The sequence below is a fragment of the Peromyscus maniculatus genome, chromosome 8 (genome assembly GCF_049852395.1).
Source record: "Peromyscus maniculatus bairdii isolate BWxNUB_F1_BW_parent chromosome 8, HU_Pman_BW_mat_3.1, whole genome shotgun sequence".
In the NCBI taxonomy this organism is placed as follows: domain Eukaryota; kingdom Metazoa; phylum Chordata; class Mammalia; order Rodentia; family Cricetidae; genus Peromyscus; species Peromyscus maniculatus.
Window position 1 is genome coordinate 94,761,468 of NC_134859.1, and position 20,007 is coordinate 94,781,474.

Consider the following 20,007-nt stretch of genomic DNA (forward strand, 5'->3'; position numbering starts at 1 on the left):
TGGATGTGGTGGTGTACACCTTTAGTCCCAGGGGGCAAAAGCAGGCAGATCTCAGTGAACTTGAGGTCGATTTGGTGTACATAGCAAATTCCAGGCCAGGCAGGGTATGCATAGACATTATCTTTAAGACAAAACAAGCTGGGAGGTGGTGGCACACGCCTTTGATCCCAGCACTCACAAGGCAAAGGCAAGTGGATCTCTGTGAGTTCAAGGCCAGCCTGGGCTACAGAGTGAGTTCCAGGAAAGGCTCCAAAGCTACACAGAGAAACCCTGTCTCAAAAAAACAAAAGACAAAACAAAACCAGCCTAAATAACAAAGTGAGACCCTGTCTCATAAAAAGAAGAGGAGGAAGAGGAAGAACAGAAGAAGGGTTGGCAGGATGGCTGGGCAACTTGTTGAGGAAAGGCCCCACCACTAAGCATGACAACCTGAATTCAATCCCAGAGACCCACATGGTAGGACAGAACCAACTCCTGCAAGTTGACCTCTGACCCCCCATACACAGACACACAATAAAGTAATTGAAGCAAAATGTAATAAAAAATGTAATATCTAATGAGGGGCTCAAGAAGTAGCTCAGTGATATGCACAAATCTGGATTCAATCCACAGAATCACCAAAACAATAATATTAATAATTATTATTATAATTATACTGATGATGGCCGGGAAAGAAATAATCAAGTTTTCTCTGATGGAACATCACTGGCTATATCATCCACACTCCAAGGCAGGCCCCATGCCCAGGAGTCCTAGGCCTACACAAAACAGACTCCATATTTTGTTTCGTGTTGGTATGTTTTATCTTACTGGGTTTTTGTATGTTTTGATTTTCTTTTTTTTTCTTTTTTCTTTTTTTCTTTAAAAGATAGAGGGAGAGAAAACTTAAAAATTGGATGGGTAGGGAGATAAGGAAGATCTGGGAGGAACTGGGGTAGGGGGAGGAATGTGATCAATATAGTGTATGAAAATATAAATAAAATAAACAAAAATTAAAATAAAATAAAAACCTAGTGAGACGCAGGTGGTCGGCTAGTGAACCAAAAGTCCCATTTGTAGACATCATTAAGAAAGACAAGAGGGAAAATGTTACAATGTTCATGTATTAATAAGCCATCAGACTGACTGAAACTTTTTTTCTCCCAAGTTAAACATTTATAAAATTCTCAGAAAATAAGGTAACATTTTAACCGTACTTCCTTACTGAGAAAAGGAGTCCAATTAATGTCTGTTTCTACCTTGTACAGGAATAAAAGCATTATCCCTAATCAAATATTCTGTCTTCCACTTTAGAAGAACACTTGTCAGTACTAACTTCGCTTGTCTGAAATGCTTCAAAAATTCATGATATTTCCTCTTATTTTAGTGAGGTATTTGGAAGCCGGTGCACCTCTTTTCTGTTGAAGGACAACACAGCAGTTCCTCTGAATTAAAACAGTAGCACTTTCGATGCTGTCGGAAAAGCAAAGGTCACTAACTGGGGGCTGGAGAGACAGCTTCATGGTCAAGAATTCACGTCTCTTCCAGAAAAGCCACAATAAATGTCTCCAGTCTTTAAGATGCTTACCTCAAGTATTTTGTTATCGTAGTACATGATCGTTGTCCACCAATGTGAATGGTCTTAATGCCACCAAAAACAACGGAAGCAGCCAAGAATGGTGGAACACACCTTCAATGAAAATAGTTAAGCATGGTGGTGGACAACTTTAATCCCTAACACTTGGGAGGCAGAAGCAGGTTTGGGGCCAGTCTGTAGTGTACTGCAGACTAGCCAGGACTAGCCAGGACTACCCTGTCTCAAACAAACAAAAACAAAGTTGAAAAGAAAAAGTCCTTAGATCCTTGAGAGAAGTGTAAAACTGTGGCTCTCTATCGACACTACTGAAATAAATAAATGTTATAACGCAAAATGAATTATTTGAGGTAGACAATCCTTAACCGAAAGTGAAGATATCCTGGTTATTTGTATGTGTGTGTGTGTGTGTGTGTGTGTGTGTGTGTACGCGTGTGTGTACGTCACGTGTACACATGGATATGTGGGGCTGTGTGTGAGCCCAGAGGAGGATGCCGGGTGCCCTGCCCTCTCACTCCCCACTTCATTCACTCTCTTGAGTCTCTCACTGAACCTGAAACTAGGTCAGCAGCCAGCAAGCCTAGGGTAGGGTGGGGGAGTAGAGTGGCGGTGGAGGAATCCTCCTGTCTCCACTACCCCTAATACTCGGATACACACAGTGGTAAGCCCAGCTTTTGTGATTGTTTGTTTTGAGACAGGGTCTTTCTATGCAGTCCTGCTGCTCTGGAATTGGATATATAGACCAGGCTGGCCTCGAACTCAGAGACCACCTGCTCGACACAAATATAAGATTTTGTTTTATTGCTATTTCTTAATGTGGGTGAACATGGTGGGTATTCACTCTACCACCAGGCAACAGCCTCTCAAAGAAATCATCTTCAAGTTAAATGATTTTATTCAGGGCTTGAGAGATGGCTCAGCAGTTAAGAGCACTTGCTATTCTTGCAAAGGAAGGTAGGTAGTTCAGTTCCCAAGACCCACATCAGGTAGGTGGCTCCCAATCCAGCTCCAGTGACTCCAACACCCTCTTTTGGCCTCTGCAGGCACCCACACTCATGTTAACACTCACACATATACATAAATAAATCACAAATCAAGTCCTTATTTAAAAAAAAATTATTCTAACTGGGCAGTGCTGACGCACGCCTTTAATCCCAGCACTCAGGAGGCAGAAGCAGGTAGATCTCTATGAGTTCAAAAGGCCAGCCTGGTCTACAGAGCAAGTTCCAGGACAGACACCAAAACTACACGGAGAAACCCTGTCTCAAAAAAAGGGGGGGGGATGGAGAGATGGCTCAGAGGTTAAGAGCTCTGGCTGTTCTTCCAGGAGATCTGGGTTCAATTCCCAGTACCCACATGGCAGCTCACAACTGCCTGCAACTCCATCTCCAGTGGATCTGTCACTCACACAGACTTACCATACAAATACACCTAAAATTAAAATAAATAAATCATTTAAAAAAAAAAAAGAAAAGAAAAACAAAAAAAAATTTATTCTAGGGTCTGGAGGTGTGGCTCAGTGGTAGGGCACCTTCCTGGAATGTGTAGGTCCTAGCTCTGATTTCCAGAACCTTCCCTCTGAAAAAGGATTTATTAGTCCACATGCAGTATGACTCTGAAAGAGTAATATTAATTTGCCTGTTTGGTTTGTAAACTACCTTAGGAAAGCAATGCTAAGAAAGCTGAGTCTGCCAGGCGGTAGTGTTGCATGCCTTTAGTCGGAGGCAGAGATAGACAGAGTTCGAGACCAGCCTGGTCTACATAACAACGTGTAGGACAGCCTGCCAGGACTACACAGAGAAACTCTGTCTCAAAGAAAGAAAAAAAAGAAAGCAAAGAGAGAGAGAGAGAGAGAGAGAGAGAGAGAGAAGGGGAGGGGAGGGGAGGGGAGGGGAGGGGAGGGGAGGGGAGGGGAGGGGAGGGGAGGGGAGGGGAGGAGAGGAGAGGAGAGGAGAAGAGAAGAGAAGAGAAGAGAAGAGAAGAGAAGAGAAGAGAAGAGAAGAGAAGAGAAGAGAAGAGAAGAGAAGAGAAGAGAAGAGAAGAGAAGAAGGGAGGGAAGAAAGAAAGGTATGTCAAGGCTGGGACTCAGGCACGCAGGTTGCCTGGGCTCAACCTGGAGTGGAGAAGCACAAGCCTGAGCCGTGGAGGAGCAGCATCTCTGGGGTGGCAAACACGAACCTCGGAACGGTCCATTTTGAGCATCTCTGGGACCTCAGACCTTCCAACTGCTTCCTTCCAGGTGAACGGTTTAAAGTTTTCAGAGGCCCAGCGTGGCCCGTCTGTTCCCAGCGTTATTTTCAGACACTAATTTTGAGCTAGTCACAGGTGCTCCTGAGCTCACATCCCTATAGATGATGCCTCTAAAAGCCAGAGGTTTCTGCTGCCATTAAAAGGAATAATTTCCAGGAGCGTAGGGGTGGTTCTCTTTTTAGATCACAAATGACAAAAGTTCTTTTCAAAGAGGAATATGATTCATTATTAAAGTTGTACAGAAGAAGTCACTCGGCTTAACGCTTATGTTAAGTGGCTCTCCCACCCCTTTTATGGGACCAAATCTTGCCACAAGGTCCTGTCTGGCCTTGAAAAAAGTCAATCAAAACCTTTTGTGTTGTTGCTTTTTTTGTTTTGTTTTGTTTTTTTGGTGGTGGTGATGCTGGGGATCTGACCCAGGGCCCTGAGGACATTTACAGATCAAACTTTAATATTCATAGTTTCAAACGGAGTCTCCTGTGCTGCCACCGTGGGGCATCTAGTGCTGCCTAGCTTACAACAAACAGACAAAACCACTGCCCTGTGGGTAACAGAAACTCATGGGAAGTGACTGCTGAGGGCTCACCTGTAAATGGGAAAGCAGGGGGAGGGTAAAGGTTGCAGGGGTGGGGGTGGGGGGTGGGGTGGGGTAGGGGAGTCACAGTCCTCTGTGGTGTAGCCACTGCTAAGTTGCCCTTGTTCAAGTAAATAAGCCCCCATCCCTGGTCCTGCAGACCCTAACTGAACAGTGGACCACAGGGGGGAAAAGACACACAAGTCTGGAAGGGACTTGGCAAGAAGAGGCTCAATGGGAAGGAGAGGAGAGAATGATAGTGGGTGGAGCAAAATCAAAATACGTCACGTGTGTGTACAGAATTGTGGAAGAAGAAAGAAAGAAAGAAAGAGAAAGAAAGAAAGAAAGAGAGAGAGAGAGAGAGAGAGAGAAAGAAAGAAAGAGAAAGAAAGAAAGAAAGAAAGAAAGAAAGAAAGAAAGAAAGAAAGAAAGAAAGAAAGAAAGAAAGAAAGAAAGAAAGAAAGAAAGAAAGGAAAGAAAGAGAGAAACCTAACTAAATAAGCAAGCTAGAGCCAAACCACACCCCACCGAGCCCTTGTGCCACGGGCTGACTGGCTCACAGTCCCTCACTGTGAGCTGGCAAAGCCAGGAGACAGAGCTTACACAATTTATGTCAGACAGGAAAATGGAGATGGTTGAGATAAAGAGGCCGGGTGTGCAGGCCTGGGCTTTCTAGGGACCGTGCAGTCAGTCAATCCTACACAAGGCTTTCCAGGAAGCTCGGGTACAAGATTCGATAACGGGCTGTATTCCGATCCATAAGCTGTCCGTGTAAGCCAGCCCAAGTCACAAACCCTTTGCCAAAGACAAGACATACGGAGACTGCCACCATCATCAGAATAAATTAACCGCCAGGTGCAGGGGTGCAAAGACTGAGGAGATCTCGGCACCAGGATAGCTGAGGCAGGAGGATTGCAATTTCACAGCCAGCCCAGAATACATAGCACAAAATCCAATCTTGAAGATTTAAAAAAAATAAAAAAATAAAAAAAAGGAAAGAAAGAAGGGGGGGAGGAAGTGGGGCTCAGGGTGGAGCTCCATGCTAGAGTGCTTGCCCCAGCATAAAAGGCAGAGAAAGGAAAAGCCTGCTATAAATTAAACAGAGATGCCAGGAAATATAGAGTCCAGCAAATGAGACCCAGTGAAGGCCCTAGTGTGATGGTGCACGCCTTTAAGCTCAGCACTCAGGAGGCAGAGGCAGGAGGATCTCAATGAGTTCAAGGCCAGCCTGGCCTACTTAGTGAGCTCCAGCACAGCCAGGGCTACACAGAGAAATCCTGTCTCGAAAAAATAAATGCTGGGCGGTGGTGGCACACGCCTTTAATCCCAGCACTTGGGAGGCAGAGGCAGGCGGATCTCTGTGAGTTCAAGGCCAGCCTGGGCTACAGAGTGAGTTTCAGGAGAGGCGCAAAGCTACACAGAGAAACCCTGTCTTGAAAAACCAAAAGAAAAGAAAAAAGAAATAAAAACCTAGTAAAGGCTTAAACAATTAAGTTATAGTAAAACCTTAATTAATAGTGATTTTCCACTCTTCCGGTTGATTCATTCATTTCTTTTAAATAAGCATTAAGATAGGCGGTGGTGGCACACGCCTTGGGAAGTAGAAGCAGGCTGATCTCTGAGTTCGAGGCCAGCCTGGTCTACAGAGCAAGTTCCAGAATAGCCAAGACTACACAGAAAAACCATCTTTCTACCTGCCTCTGCCTTCCACTGCCAATCAAAACCCTGTCCTAAAAAGCCAAAACCAACCAAACCAAACCAACTAACAAACAAAAACCATGAAGATTAATTAGGGTTTTTTTTTTCCAGGGCAAAAATACACAGACATAGAAACTTCAAGATGAGGCCTTCATATAACTAGTATAGTCAGACCAGAATGGGAAGGGTGTCTGTGTGTGTGAGTCTATCTGTGAGTGTGTACATCCGTGTGTATGTATCTCTGTGTGCAGTGTGTGAATGTGCCTGTGTGTGTGTTTCTCTGTGTCTGTTGGTATGTATCTGTGACTGTTTATAAGCATGTGTGTGGTGATCTATTGTGTACTCTAATAAAATTTACCTGAAGATCAGAGGACAGAACAAACCACTGGATTAAACACAGAGGCCAGCCCCTTTCAGTTAGAGGCCTTTTGGCTAGAAAGGCTCTTTCAGGCTGAGGAGTTGGTGAGGTAAGAGGTGGTGGCTATGGCTTGCTCTGCTTCTCTGATCTTTCAGCTTTCATTCCAACATCTGGTTCCGGGTTTTTATTAAAGGACTTTAACAATTCGTGTTACATATGTGAATGTGTGTGTGTATATGTGTGTGTGTGTGTGTGTGTGTGTGTGTGTGTGTGTGTGCATCTCTGCATATGTATCTGTTTGTCTGTGTACTGGTGTTGTATGTCTGTGTAGACATGTGTGTGAATGTCCCTGTGTGTGAGTATCCATGTGTTTCTGTGTTTTTCTATGTGTTTTTCTGTGTATGTATGTATGTATCTGTGTGTGTGTGTTTGTGTGTGTGTGTGTGTGTGTGTGTGTGTGTGAGAGAGAGAGAGAGAGAGAGAGAGAGAGAGAGAGAGAGAGAGAGAGAGAGAGAGAGAGAGAATGAATTTGGGGCCAGGGAGCAATCTTTGGAGATTAGCCATTTAGATTAAGTGCTCGAATAACATTATTATAGGGTGTCATCAAATTACATTTGTTTGGCCACTCTTACTTGGGATGATTCAGTCTAAGAAAGAAACACCACCCTAGGACAGAATGCTGAGGGATTTAAAGGAACCGGTGATGTTTCGGGGACAACTGGAGAGCAGCAGTCACGCTTCGGCAGATCTTAAGAGGAGGAAAGACAAGCACGGCCATGCTGAGGAGATGGCTCAGTGGGTACAAGCCACGCTTCCTGAGCGAGCTGGAGGCTGTAAGTTCTTATCTCTAGCACCCATCTAAAGAGCTAGCAGAGCATGGGCCTGTGACCTCAGAACTATGAGTGGAAATAGAGGTCATTGGGGTTTGCTGGCTGGCAGACTAGTTCCAAACTGAGTGAGAGACTCTGTCTCAAGGGAATAAGGTAGAGAGTGATAAAGGACACTAATGTCCTTCTCTGGCTTCCGTGTACACACACACACACACACACACACACACACACACACACACACACACCTGAGCAAGAGGATCGTTGAGTTCAAGGCCAGTCTAGGGAAATCCTAACTCAAAATAAGTAAATAAATAATAAAAAGTTAGGAGAAGTGGAGTGAGTCATGAGATAGTCTGATGAGAACTTCCGTTGGCTGCACGTTTACATACAGGACTTGACTTCCATGCCGTCTAAGAGCGAGCTTTCTGTCGACGTTCTGGGAAATGAAAAAGTGAGTCACTTTAAGACTCGCTGTTGAAGTCTTGGTGAGCTCCGACTTGAGTATTTCTAAGTCAACAAACAGTACTGAAGGATGCTGTTCGTGCAGCCAGCCAGGAAGTGGTGGGTGACCCCAGACTCCTTCCTCTGTCATCATTTATAAAGCCAGAGGCCAAGACAGAACGTCCTGGGCTTCTACCCCCACCCCAACCACACGCATTCTGAGTGATGTGCCCTGCCTAGCTGGGGTGGGAAGGGGGGAATGTTGGGGGGCTACCATCTAGACAGAAGTGACCTTGACACAGTTTAAATGGCCAAGAAGCCCAGATGTCTGGAGGACCTCTCGCAGACATTACCACCACCAAGAAGAACTGTGTGTGAAGACAACTCCTGAGCAGGGGTGCTGGGTTTACTCTGCCTAGGTATCTCTGCAAAGGAGCCATAGCAAGGAAGCTCTGAGGTGCTGTTCCTCCTCACACAGTGGCCTCTATCCCCTGTGAGGAGTTGACAGGGTGGCCCTGGTGAATTAGGGCCGCAAGTGCAGTATCCCCCAGCCCTGAAGCTGGTCCTTGGTCCACTTTTCAGTAATAAATGTGTTTCCTTCCCTAGTTCTGACCTACACCACAGCCATCTGGTTCAAATCTAGCACACATGTTCTTTTCCCCCACACTGTCTCAGAAGACGACATGATCTTCTGGAGCGCTGTCTAGACCCAAAACAGCTATAGGCATTTCCTCGAAATCAGGGACCCACAACTTTCAATTCACTCATAATTTCCAACTCAGACCTTCCTGCTGGTGGAGTTCTCTGAAGTTGGTGCTCAAACATCTCTATGCACATCTTTTTATCTTTTATGTATGTGTTGTGTTGTGTTGTATGTATTAGTGTGTGAATAATAATAATAATAATAATAATAATAATAATAATAATCAGTTCTGAGGATAATCCCAGGGTAAACCTCACCTTCCACCTTGTTTGAGACAGGGAACTTCAGCTGTTTTTCTGCTGCACTGGTCACATGAGCTGGCCCAAGAGCTTCCAGAAAGTCTCCTGGCTGCCTCCAGACACTTTGGTTATGTTTCCAGGTTTTATGAAGGTGCTTGAGATTCAAACTCAGGTCCTGACGCATGGGCGACAAGTGCTTTTGCCCACCCAGCCACCTCCCGAGACCATCCGTTGGACCATATTTAAAAGCTTTACTGGTTTTTACTTCACATAGCAATCCTCTTCTGTCCCTGGTGCCGGATCCTACTCATGGAGGCAAGTACTTGGCTGTTAAGCCACATCCCCAGCCCAAAATCATTGGTTCCAAAACGGTAATGAACTTCTCCAGCGTCCTCTGTTCCCTGAGTGCCCGAAAGGCAGTGATTGTCTCTGCCTCACTTACAGCACTGTCCCCAAGCACCAGGCACCCAGCAGGAGGCCAAAAATGTATCTGTGAAATGAATACTTTCATTATGGCTCAAACACCAACCTGCAACTTTTCATAACCATAAATTTTCCAAATCCAACACACAGCTCCTTCTCTCCTCCAATGCAGACAGACTCTCAGTCCAGCTCACTGCCCCATGCTTGGCAGGATGGCCCCGCCCTGTCTATATTTGATCCTCTACCCTTGAACATGGCGGGCCTGGGCCAACCAGTGGGTTCTTTTGCAAAAAGAGTCCCAGAAGTCAGTGATAACAAAGTCAAGAGATTAAAACTGGCAGCAGACACTCTCCGTTGGCTTTGAAAGAACCAAATGCCATATCATAAAAAGGATGACGTGGCAGGAAATGGACAGTGGCCTCTAGAAGCCAATCTTTAATTGACAGCCAGGCAGAAGTAGGGGCCTTAGTTCTCCAGCTGCAAGGAACTTAATTTTGTCACAATCCACATGAGCCTTCCAGAAAGAAGGGAGGAGACAAGAGGGCTTGGAGATGTCATCCCCAGAGACCCTGAGCAGAGGATCTACCAGGCCACACCCTGAATTGTAATTTACAGAGAATCTGGGAAATGATAAATGGCCTTCGTGTTTTAACATTTTTATTTAGTGTGTGCATGCTCAAAGTGCACGTATGTGTTCATGCTCATATATATATACCATGGTGTGCCTGAACTCGGGTCATCAGTCTTGGTAGCAAGTGTCTTTATCTGACCCATCATCATCTTATCAACCCAGGTGTTGTCTTAAGCTACAGAATTTCCGATAATTCTTTTTTACCTTTTTTGGGGGGCCTCGGGTGGAGTGTGGTTTTGGGACAGGGTCTCACTATGCAGCTCCAGCTCTGGTTGTCTTAGAACTTACTCTCTAGACCAGGCTGGCCTCAAACCCAGAGATCTGCCTGCCTCTGCCAGTCCTGGGATTAACGGGGTGTGCCACTGCACCCAGCTGTTTTTACTTTTGAAGATTTATTTTGCCCTAGTGGTAGCACACATCTTTAATGTCAACAGAGGGATTGAGAGGCAGAGGAAGGTGGATCTCTGTGACTGAGAAGCCAGCCTAGTCTACAAAGTGATTCTAGGCCAGCCAAGGCTCTACAGAGAGCCGTCCTGTCTCAAATGTGGCTTGGTGCTGTTTGCTTTGGTTTTGGTTTTCTTCCTAGGTATGTGTCTCTGTGAGTGCACGGCACGTGTGGGCTCGGAGGACAGAAGCAGGCTCCAATCTCCCGTGGCTAGCGTCCCAAACATCAGTGCATTTCCTCCACCCCATGTGGGTGCTGGAAACAGAGCCTCAGTCCTCTGCAAGAACAGCAGACGCTCAACCCCTGCGCCACCTTTCCAGCCTCAACCTCCTTTTAATATAAAAGTATTTTGCATGCTAGACAAGTACTTGACGGACTACACTGTATCCCCAGCCTGAGAGGGCTATCTTAGATGGGCCTGACAAGGACTTGGTTGGCTTTCCATTCCAAGGCTCAGTTCTACTGTGTTCTACTTAAACAGTGAGCCGTGGGGGTGGGCCATGCTGACGCCCTGCTTGTGAGAGCTATATGTCCTGTACATTAAAATGTTTTTGCAATGACTTTCTCCTTTCCAGATGACGGGTGTTGCGGTTTATAACATGTATGACACACTTGAGCCTCATCTGTCTAATAGCCTTCCTCACCTCCCAAAAAATCTCCACTGGGAATCCCACAAAATTCCCAGTTTACAGGAGGAGTCTGGGAGGCCTGGGGATGTAATCTAGAATTTTCCTTTCCTCTCTCATGGGGCAGAATCTGTCACACCCACAGCCTTCCTGACTTCTTGCTATCTATTAGGTAAGGTCCAGAACTCAGCCTTTTTACCCCAAAAGGGGGCTAGAAATGTTTTCTACTTTTCAAAAAGGTTTTCAGAGTTGCCTCAACTATCCAAACCTCTAGCCAATAGAAAACAGGACAACATCCAGGCTGCCAGTCAGGGAACCTGGCCTTCACTCTCATCCAAAGTTTGGATGTACTTTTCCAACGATTACTGCTACTGAAAAACACATTGCCAGGTGTGGTGGCACATACATGAATCTCAGCACACAGGAAGGAAGGGGGATGGATCTCTGTGAGTTCAAGGCCAGTCTGATCTACATAGTGAGTTCCAAACCAGCTAAGACTACATAGTAAAACCTTATGTCAAAACTAAACAAACAAAATGTTGATGGCTTGATACTATGTACACACACACACACACACACACACACACACACACACACACACACACACAGCATTCTTCTGTTCCCTGGAAATAATAGTCTTTCTGAAATAAGTTCCACTCACTATCCTTTGATCATCAATTAATACAGTCCGATGCAGTTTCTGAGACTACTTCTTAGAACCTTAGGGGTGGGGCTGGAGAGATGCTCAGAGGTGAAGAGACCCCACCTTTGGATCCCAGCACCCACATGGTGGCTCACAACCACCTATAACACTAGTTCCAGGGATCCAACCCCCTCTTCTGGCCTCCATGGTCACTCATGTGTTAGACACACACACAGGCAGGAAAATATTCATACAAATAAAATGAAAATAAATAAGTCTTAAAAAAAAAAAAAAGAACCTTAGGGCTGAGGGCAGAGTAAGTACCTGCCTAGCATGCCCAAGACCCTGGGTTTGAGACCCTAACAACCATCTCCAACTACTAGCTTACTATTTCTCTATCAAATGTGACAGCCAATAACCAACCTACCACATTTCAATTCCATTTGGTTAAAAACAGTATTCATTTTTATCTCTTCAAGGTCCAGAATCTGTTCCCAATGACAGGTGTCCCCTTAAATAACAGGGGAAGGTGCAGTGGCCCTTTCCACATAAAGTCAACTTCCAGCCCCGCCGGGAGCCTGCATCTGTTCCTCGTCTCTTCCATTAGTAGTGAGAGCTTACACTTATCCATTAACCCTCCATGCCACTCAGGAGCGAGTCCAGAGCTCTGCATGAAAGCAGGGTGGCTTCGGGAACACCGTCTACTGTCTGTGAGTGACATTGGCAAAGGAAGCCGCTTAGATGGCTCGGAAATCAGACTTGTGGTCCTAGCCTGGGTCCTCTCAACTGGGAACAATCAGAAAACTTAAAAGATTTAAAAAAAAAAAAAAAAAAAAAAAAAGGATGTGTTCCATCCTCTGAGGAGTCTTTAGCCTTCGCAGTCTAGGGTACCACTTTGTACACCACACAAAGTAGATGACAGCATCAGCCTTCAAACCCTTTCCTTCAGAAGGTCTGCAGGGTGCTTGCAGATGCACTCTGTCAGTTTCCAGTGGAGAGGGAGGAGGAGAGAGAGGAGCTGACCTGCAACCTAGCATCTCCATCTGCACCCTTGGGCAGGGGGCACACCCAGCTCCCAAGTCTGTTCTCAGAAACATGGGTAGGGGAGCTCTCCTGGGGCTAGAGGATGCTGGGTAGAGGCTGGCTGTCCACCAGACCAGAGCACAGAATGACATCCTGTGTGCTCGGCTGTCACTCTCCCTTTTTCTATCTGCCTCTTTCCTTGATGAGGAGACGAGATGTTTCTGTTTCTCTTCATTGTGCAGCAAATCCCTAAAGACCACAAATAAATGCCTACCTGAACACTCATTAATGTGAGGGCAGCCAGGATTTTTTTTTTTAAAGAAAAATAGTTTATTGTTTTATTTTAAAAGCAAAAACTAAGGTACCTACCTTACATTCTCTTAGGATGGGCTTAGTCTCTGGAGGATACTTATCTTTTTTTTTTCAAGATTTGTGTGTGTGTGTAGCCTTGGCTGTCCTGGAACTCACTCTATAGACCAGGTTGGCCTTGAACTCACAGAGATCCACCTGTCTCTGCCTCCCAAGTGCTGGGATTAAAGGCGTGTGCCCAGCAATACTTATCTTTTTATTTGCTTATTTATTCATTTATTTATTTAGACAGTCTCACCAAATAGTCCAGGCTGACCTTGAACTTTTTTTTTAATGTGTATTGAGTTTTTTGCCACATGTATGTATGTATGTATGTATATGACCTGTGTGTCTCGTGCCCTCGGAGGCTAAAGGAAGGCATTGATGGATGTCATGGTATTGGAGTTATAGATGATTGTGAGAAACCATATGGGTGCTGGGAATGAAACCTGACTCCTCTACAAGAGCAACAAGTGCTCTTAACTGCTGAGCCATCTCTCGGGTCCAGGGCCTGGAACTCTTAATTCTCCAGTCTCAGTCTGCCTGTTGCTAGGATTATAGGCATGCACCATCACACTGAGGTAATGGTTTTTGTTTGTTTGTTTGTTTGTTTGTTTGTTGTTTTTAGGTGCTAGGGACTTATCATAGGGCTTCATGAATGTCAAGCAAACACTCTTCCGCCCTAGACACTCTTCCAGTAGGTTCTAAAAGGGACTATACTTCTGTGTCCCCTGGGTAGATACAAGGTCTGAGTCTCCAAGCTACCTTCAACTAGGGAAGGCCCCGTGTACGTGTTATATAGCTACGTGGGGCTTGGGGATAACTTACGCTAGCAACAGAAATCAGAGAGAGAGAGAGAGACCGCAGTCCTTATGGCCTCCAATGAAAAACATTCACAGCAGAAATCAGCAGCCTTGTTCCAACCCCAGTCCCACCTTAGCAAAGAGACAGGCAACTGGATGAGCCCTCTACAGGCCTGGAGTCATCTGGGAAACCAAATAGCATGGCTACAGAGGCCGCTAAGACGTAGCACTTCCAAGTCTAAAATTCCAGAATCCAGATGATTCAGATGAAGACATCTTCCTCATTACAGCAGCTGTCAGCCCCACCCCAACTCTAGTCAATAACTTCCCACCAGGCTTACGTTTAGTTCAAAGATGGCTGCATTTAACGCCAGTGAAGTTTTTTTGTTTGGTTTGTTTTAGGGGTTTGTTTTTTGTCCTGGTTTTGTCTCATCCAGTAAAGGTACTTTGCCACCAAGCCTGGTGACCTGAGCTCTATTCCCAGGACCCACTTGGGATAAGGAGAGAACCCACTCTTACAAGTTATCCTAACCTCCAAGCATACACATGCACAAATAAATAAATGTAATTTTTGATTGATCCTGGAGGGCTAGGGAGAGTTCTGTCAGTCATGTGGTGAAGTGCTGAGTCCAATCTCCACACCCTTGGTGGGGGAGGAGGAAGAGGAGGAAGAAAAGGACAACATGGTGACTTGCTTGTAATCCCAGCACTGGGGAGGCAGATCGCTGGGGCTCGCTGGCCTGCCAGCCTAGCTGACTTGGCAAGTGGTTCTAGGCCAGTGAAAGGGGCCTAGACAAAAAATAAATAAAAGATGAGCTGAGGTCTGAGGAAGGACACCCAAGGTTGTCCTCTGGCTTCAACATGCATACCACCAGCACATACACAATCACAATGAATCCATGGAATCTTACTTCCTAAATTCCTTATTCTGGATCTGGATCTGTGTGTGTGTGTGTGTGTGTGTGTGTGTGTGTGTGTGTGTGTGTGTGTGTGTGTAAAACACTGGGGACAAGCCCAGGGTTTCAATCTTGCTAGGCCAGCTTTCTTCCACTGAAATACACATAAACACACCATTAACCCTGCTCTAGACTGGAGCTCAGCTTTGTTTTCACAGTCTCTCGGAGCTGTTCTCTTTCCTGGAACTGAGGAACATTTTATGTGTTAAAACAAGACTGGACCGAGTAGAAGTCAATACTATCTGTAACATTTCAACGGCCCCGGGTTTTTTATTTCGATGAGAGTGCTGACTTTATGTTTTCAAGAAATGATTTTCCTTTTCCTGGATTAAACACTGCAAAGAGCAGGGTAAGGAAAAATAAATAATGACATTACCAGCGTGTTCCTCCTCAATCTGCTATTAACTAGTGGTGTGGCCAGGAACAACAGCATTTAACCTTTTTTTTTTTGGTGGTGGGGGAGCAAGGACAGAGGTTCATCACTGACTTCAAACTTATTATACAGCTGAGGATGACTTTAAACTCTCCAAACTCTCCCCAGCTTCTTGCCTCCGTCTCCCGAGTGCTGGGGTTACTAGCCCCAGCCACAACACCTATACCTGGTAACCCCTAACTCCCCACCAGCAGCCTGAGGTCAAGTGGGGTCAGGGCATAAGGAAAGGGGACAAAGACTAGACACTGACTCTCCAAATCCCAGGCATTTGCTTTCCTTGGCAAAACCACAGCTTGTGCGGCTAATGAACAGCTGAAGTTAATCGGGAACAAGCCGAGGAAGGTCCACACAGGTTGCATCAAGTCCAAAGGAGCCAGAAGTTGAAGCCACAGTTCAGTTACCAGAGTATTTCGTTTGCAGTAAGCCATCTTCTGTGGCCAGCCAGACACTCAAGTTCCTTCGCAGTGCTGAGTGTGAAGGCCAGCGGGGCACCACCACGGGATGGTGGAGACTGTGGGTGCTCCCCAGTTTGGACTCTTAAGTGTCTGCCATCTGGCCAGCTAAGTCTCCTTTCCTTACCCATCAAGCGATTTATTTGGCTAATCTGAATTCTTTCTGTTTGAGACTTCCTATCTAAACTGCCCCCATTTACATCTCTGACAAAATAGAGAACAATTCCACACCGTGACCTCAGGCTAGGAATGCAGCTCAGAGGCAGGATGCCTGCCTGCCATGCTCAGGTTTGTTTTCAATCCCCAGTACTGCAAAGATAATAAAATAAAATAAAAAAGTTTAAGAAATCAAAATATGACCTCACAGAAACTGAATCATATTTACTTTAGTCTAAATGAGTTACATGTGAAATAATTTATAATTATCCTACAGGTAGTCTAGCTTACTTGGCCGGTTAAGAAAGGGCATCCTAGCCAGGTGTGGCAGTGCATGCCTTTAATCCAGCACTTGAGAAGGTGAGTCAGGTGACTCTCTGAGTCTTGAGGCCAGGCTAATCTACAGAGGAACACTGTCTCACGGAAGGAAGGGAGGGAAGGAAGGAGGGAGGGAGGAAGGAAAGAAGGAAGAAAAGGCCATCCACCTGTGCCACTCAATCGTAAACAAACAAATGTGGGAGAAAATGCTCTGCCCAAGTGCTTAAGAAAACACCAGAAGAATGCCAACCAAGATAAAGAGACGTATGTTAGCAGGAAAGAAAGTCTGGGTGGGGATGCCATACATCTTTAATCCCAGCAGACACAGATCTCTGGGAGTTTGAGGCCAGTCTGGTCTAGACAGTGAGTTCCATAAAAGAAGATTCTAGAACTGATTCTTTTCTTGATTATCTCTGACAGTCTGAACATTTCACGAAATATCATCATTGCCCGAGAACCCACACTCCAGAGTCATTGCAGGAGACTGAGTGGAAGCATGCATACACCTCCAAGTCGCCCTGGTCCTGTTCACCAGCTCCGGAGGTGGAAGACAGCCTGTCCACCCAACACCAGCACCAGGGAGGGTGTGTGTGTGTGTGTGTGTGTGTGTGTGTGTGTGTGTGTGTGTGTGTGTTCAATCCCATTCATTTGCCTTTCTTCATTCTCCACAAAGCTGTATGCTGCTCCTCCATTAATAAGGTTAGGAGGCACCCAACCACCCGGCTTCCACCATTTAAAACCCAGCTCAAAAGGCTGCCACTCCTGAAATGCATGCAAACTCCAAAGCTTGTTGATAAGGCTGGGGGCGGGGGCATGGCTGAGCTCTCCCTCTTTGGCAGCCAGGGTCGAGTGTCGTTTTGTAAACTTCAGGCTACTTTGATCTTGCCTTGGATTGTCCTAGGGTCTCACCTTAACACTGGCGCCAGATGCTAAAGGAAGATTGGTTCTCCCCTCCCCCCGCCCCCCCACTGCCATGCCTCTGGGAGCCAGCCGTAGCCTGAGTAACACAAAAGCACAAGGCTCTTTCACAAAGTAGTGAGTGGATCACATGTCTGATAGATTAAATGCACCGGATTTAAATACAAATACGTTGTGGATCGCTGATTTCATTTGTTGCCACACCAACCCACACGAGTCTGTTTCAAATTGCCTTGATTGGCTTCATGTTCTCGCTGTGAGTCCCTGGACAGACTCAAAGCATTTGTGAAATATCCAAAAAGGTGGAGAGGAGAAAGGGGAACGAAAGGGAAGCCCGGGCCAGAGTGACCCTTACTGAGTCACCGTTTCCTGAATGGCGGAGCTCGCTATTGCGGGGGGAGCGGGGGCCGGAGGGGGGGGAGGATCGGAAGAATGCAAGCTGACCTGCGCGCCGAGGCCGAGCCCTTGAGCGGAGAGCCCCCCACCCTGTAGCCCGGACACCCAGAGCCTGGCCCAGCGTGCTGGAGCGCCCTCCTGTGGCCACGCCACAAGCCCCACCACTGGGGCTCTTCCTCCGACCACGCTCCCCGCCGTGGAAGGAACGAGACACGCAGAAAGTTTCCGAGCCAGGCGGTCAGCAAAGGACAAGCCAGGTCCCGGAGGGAGCCTGGATGCTTCGGCTGGGCAGGAGCCAGCGCCCAGACCCGGGGCGACAAGAAATCGGGGGTCTAGACGGATCTCTCCTGGCCTCCGACGTGCCCCCGGGCGGGACTCTGGTCTGCAGATCCCACCCGCGCGGGATTTGTCCCTGCAAGCCTACCTTGTAAAAGGGGCATGGGGCAGTAGGTACCACCACGGCTGCAAAGCATGCTTGGGCTCTTGTTGGACTCTCTCTCTGTGCATTTGCTTAATTGGAGGGAGGGGGCGCAGCAGCTCCCTGTGACGCATTGTGGTCCTCAGTAATCTGATTCTAGATGTCCCTGAAGAGCCCACCTGGACTCCCCGACCTCACCCCCACGCCACCTTTCCCCCGTCGGGATGATGAGTGGAAACAGCGAATACCCTGCCTCCTCCCCTCCAGCCTCTAGGTTTGGGCGCCAGGGTAGCACCCGGATTTCCCAGCCGCACGCAGTGGACCCGCCGGCCGAGTGGTGGCGGCTGGAGACCAGGGGCGGGCGAGGCCCGGCGCGGTGCCTACCTCGTCCACGGTGAGCGGCATACAGATTCGGTACTCCTTCAGCAGCATGGTCCTGCCGGCCGCGGACCGCGGGGAAGAAGGGGGCGTCCCAACAGATGAGCAAGGTTGGCGCCCAGCGGAAGGCAAGGGCACTGGGAGCCGGCAGGCGAAGCAGTCCCGGCGGTGCGCTCAGCTCCTGGCTGCCTCCGGTCCGCCCCGGAGCATGTCAAGCTTCGAATCCCGGTGTCTGTGACTCCCCCGCCTCCTTCCTCGCGGAGATCAGCCCTCCCGGTATTGCAAAGTCAGGGACTGAGGGAGGGAGACCCGCGGGAGACAGCTCCGATCGACAGCCCCGGGCTGGTAGGCGCGGCCACCAGATCAGGACATGCCCGGCAGCGGGCAAGAGAAAAGGGGGAAAGATTTCCACAAATTCAAACAAATGCACAAAAGTCACCCTCTCGATCCTCGTCCGAAAGCAGAGCTGAACCTTGCGAGCCCCCTTTTCCTCCGACCCGTCTACCCTGGGCTAATGTCACCAGGAACACATTGCCGCGGGAGCCGGCGATGCTGACTTTCCAAACAAAGGCTCGCTGGTCTCCTCTCCCCGGGCGGTAAACAAGATTTCCTGCTCTTTTTTAGGGCTAGTCCCCGAGTCTCTCCAGAGCTCAGCTGGGAAAGAAAAGGGAAGCCGTGGCCGCCAGGGCTCTCCCCTGCTCTGGGCCCCGGGTGTCTCCAACCTCGGAGGGTGGCTGCCAGCGCCTTGCGCGCGTCCCCTCCCCCGAGTCCCTCGGCTCTGCGAGCGCCGTGCGTGCCCGTGAGTTTGCAGCTACCTCGCCGCGTCTGGAGAGACCGCGCGGAGCTGCAGTGTGCCTGGGGCCGGGAGGTGGGTGCGGGAGGAGCGAGCGAGACCAGGCTGACATCAGCAGCGGCCGCGGCGGGGAGGGTAGCCCCATCCGGCCAATGGGGAAATGGCAAAGAATGTGGAGGATTTAAACAAAACAGCATGTCTCTCCTTGTCTGCTGCCAGACGCCAGGGCTGTCCCGGAACCCAGAGCAGCGAGCGCCAGGGAGGATCGCAAAGAGGGGCTATCCTGGACCCCTAAAACACTGAGATCTGTGTTCAAATGTACCCGGGGTGCCACAGGGCTCTCTGCTTAGTTGCTCTGGAAACGCTCTGTTTCCAAAGTGCACAAGTGTCGCTTGACTTTGGGGGCCGGGGGGCGGGGGGGTGTCTTTACAAATGCCCATTGCGAACGTTTTTCTCTCTGACAGGGTAACAAGGCCTGAGCAAGAGAAGTGATAGTTTTGAGAATGTGTTTTTCTAACATGTTCTCGAGACGGAATCATCCAGCAGTGTGGGTGAAAACAAAGTACACATACACACACACACACACACACACACACACACACACACAGAGAGAGAGAGAGAGAGAGAGAGAGAGAGAGAGAGAGAGAGAGAGAGAGAGAGAGAGAGAGAGAGCCTGTCATCGGCTGCTACTACCTCTTGCACTCTGGCTCTGCAAACCTACTGCAGGCTTCCCAGAGCAGAAAGAATGGGTTTTCGTGTCAGCACTCCTAAGTTCAAAAAGTCACAGTGAAATGTCAATAAAAATGCCTTGGGTGTTGGCATTTCATCCATATTAAACAGATCTCTCATTTTAACCACAAGAAGCACATTCTTTAGTTACTCAGGAAGCAGCATGTAACTGCTGAAGTCTGGTTTTCATTTGTCTGGTATTCATTTTTTTTAAGCTTGTTTTTCTAAAAATGAAAAAAAAAAAAAGCTGCATCCGTTGCCCATAGGAGAATAATCTGTAAGCATCACTGGTTCTTGAATATATATTCCTAGATATGTATATATGTGTGTGTGCTTGTGAGATGTGGTGACCCACATCTACTCAAAGAGCTTACATTGGGCAATGTAGACTAGGCAGGCCTCAATGATATAGTATTTTTTAAATTATAATCAATAAGTCACTAAGCAATGTA

At 47.5% G+C, this 20,007-nt stretch overlaps 1 protein-coding gene across 1 annotated transcript in view; it reads right to left on the minus strand.

Annotated features, from left to right (window-relative positions):
- Pitpnc1 (phosphatidylinositol transfer protein cytoplasmic 1) overlaps window positions 1–18,989 on the minus strand; it is a 283,056-nt gene extending 264,067 nt beyond the window's left edge. The window contains exon 1 of the mRNA XM_006970483.4: window positions 18,040–18,989. Coding sequence (XP_006970545.1) covers window positions 18,040–18,087 — 48 coding nt within the window. The 5' untranslated portion in view covers window positions 18,088–18,989. The remainder of the gene's footprint in view (window positions 1–18,039) is intronic.
- Window positions 18,990–20,007: the final 1,018 nt, after the last annotated feature.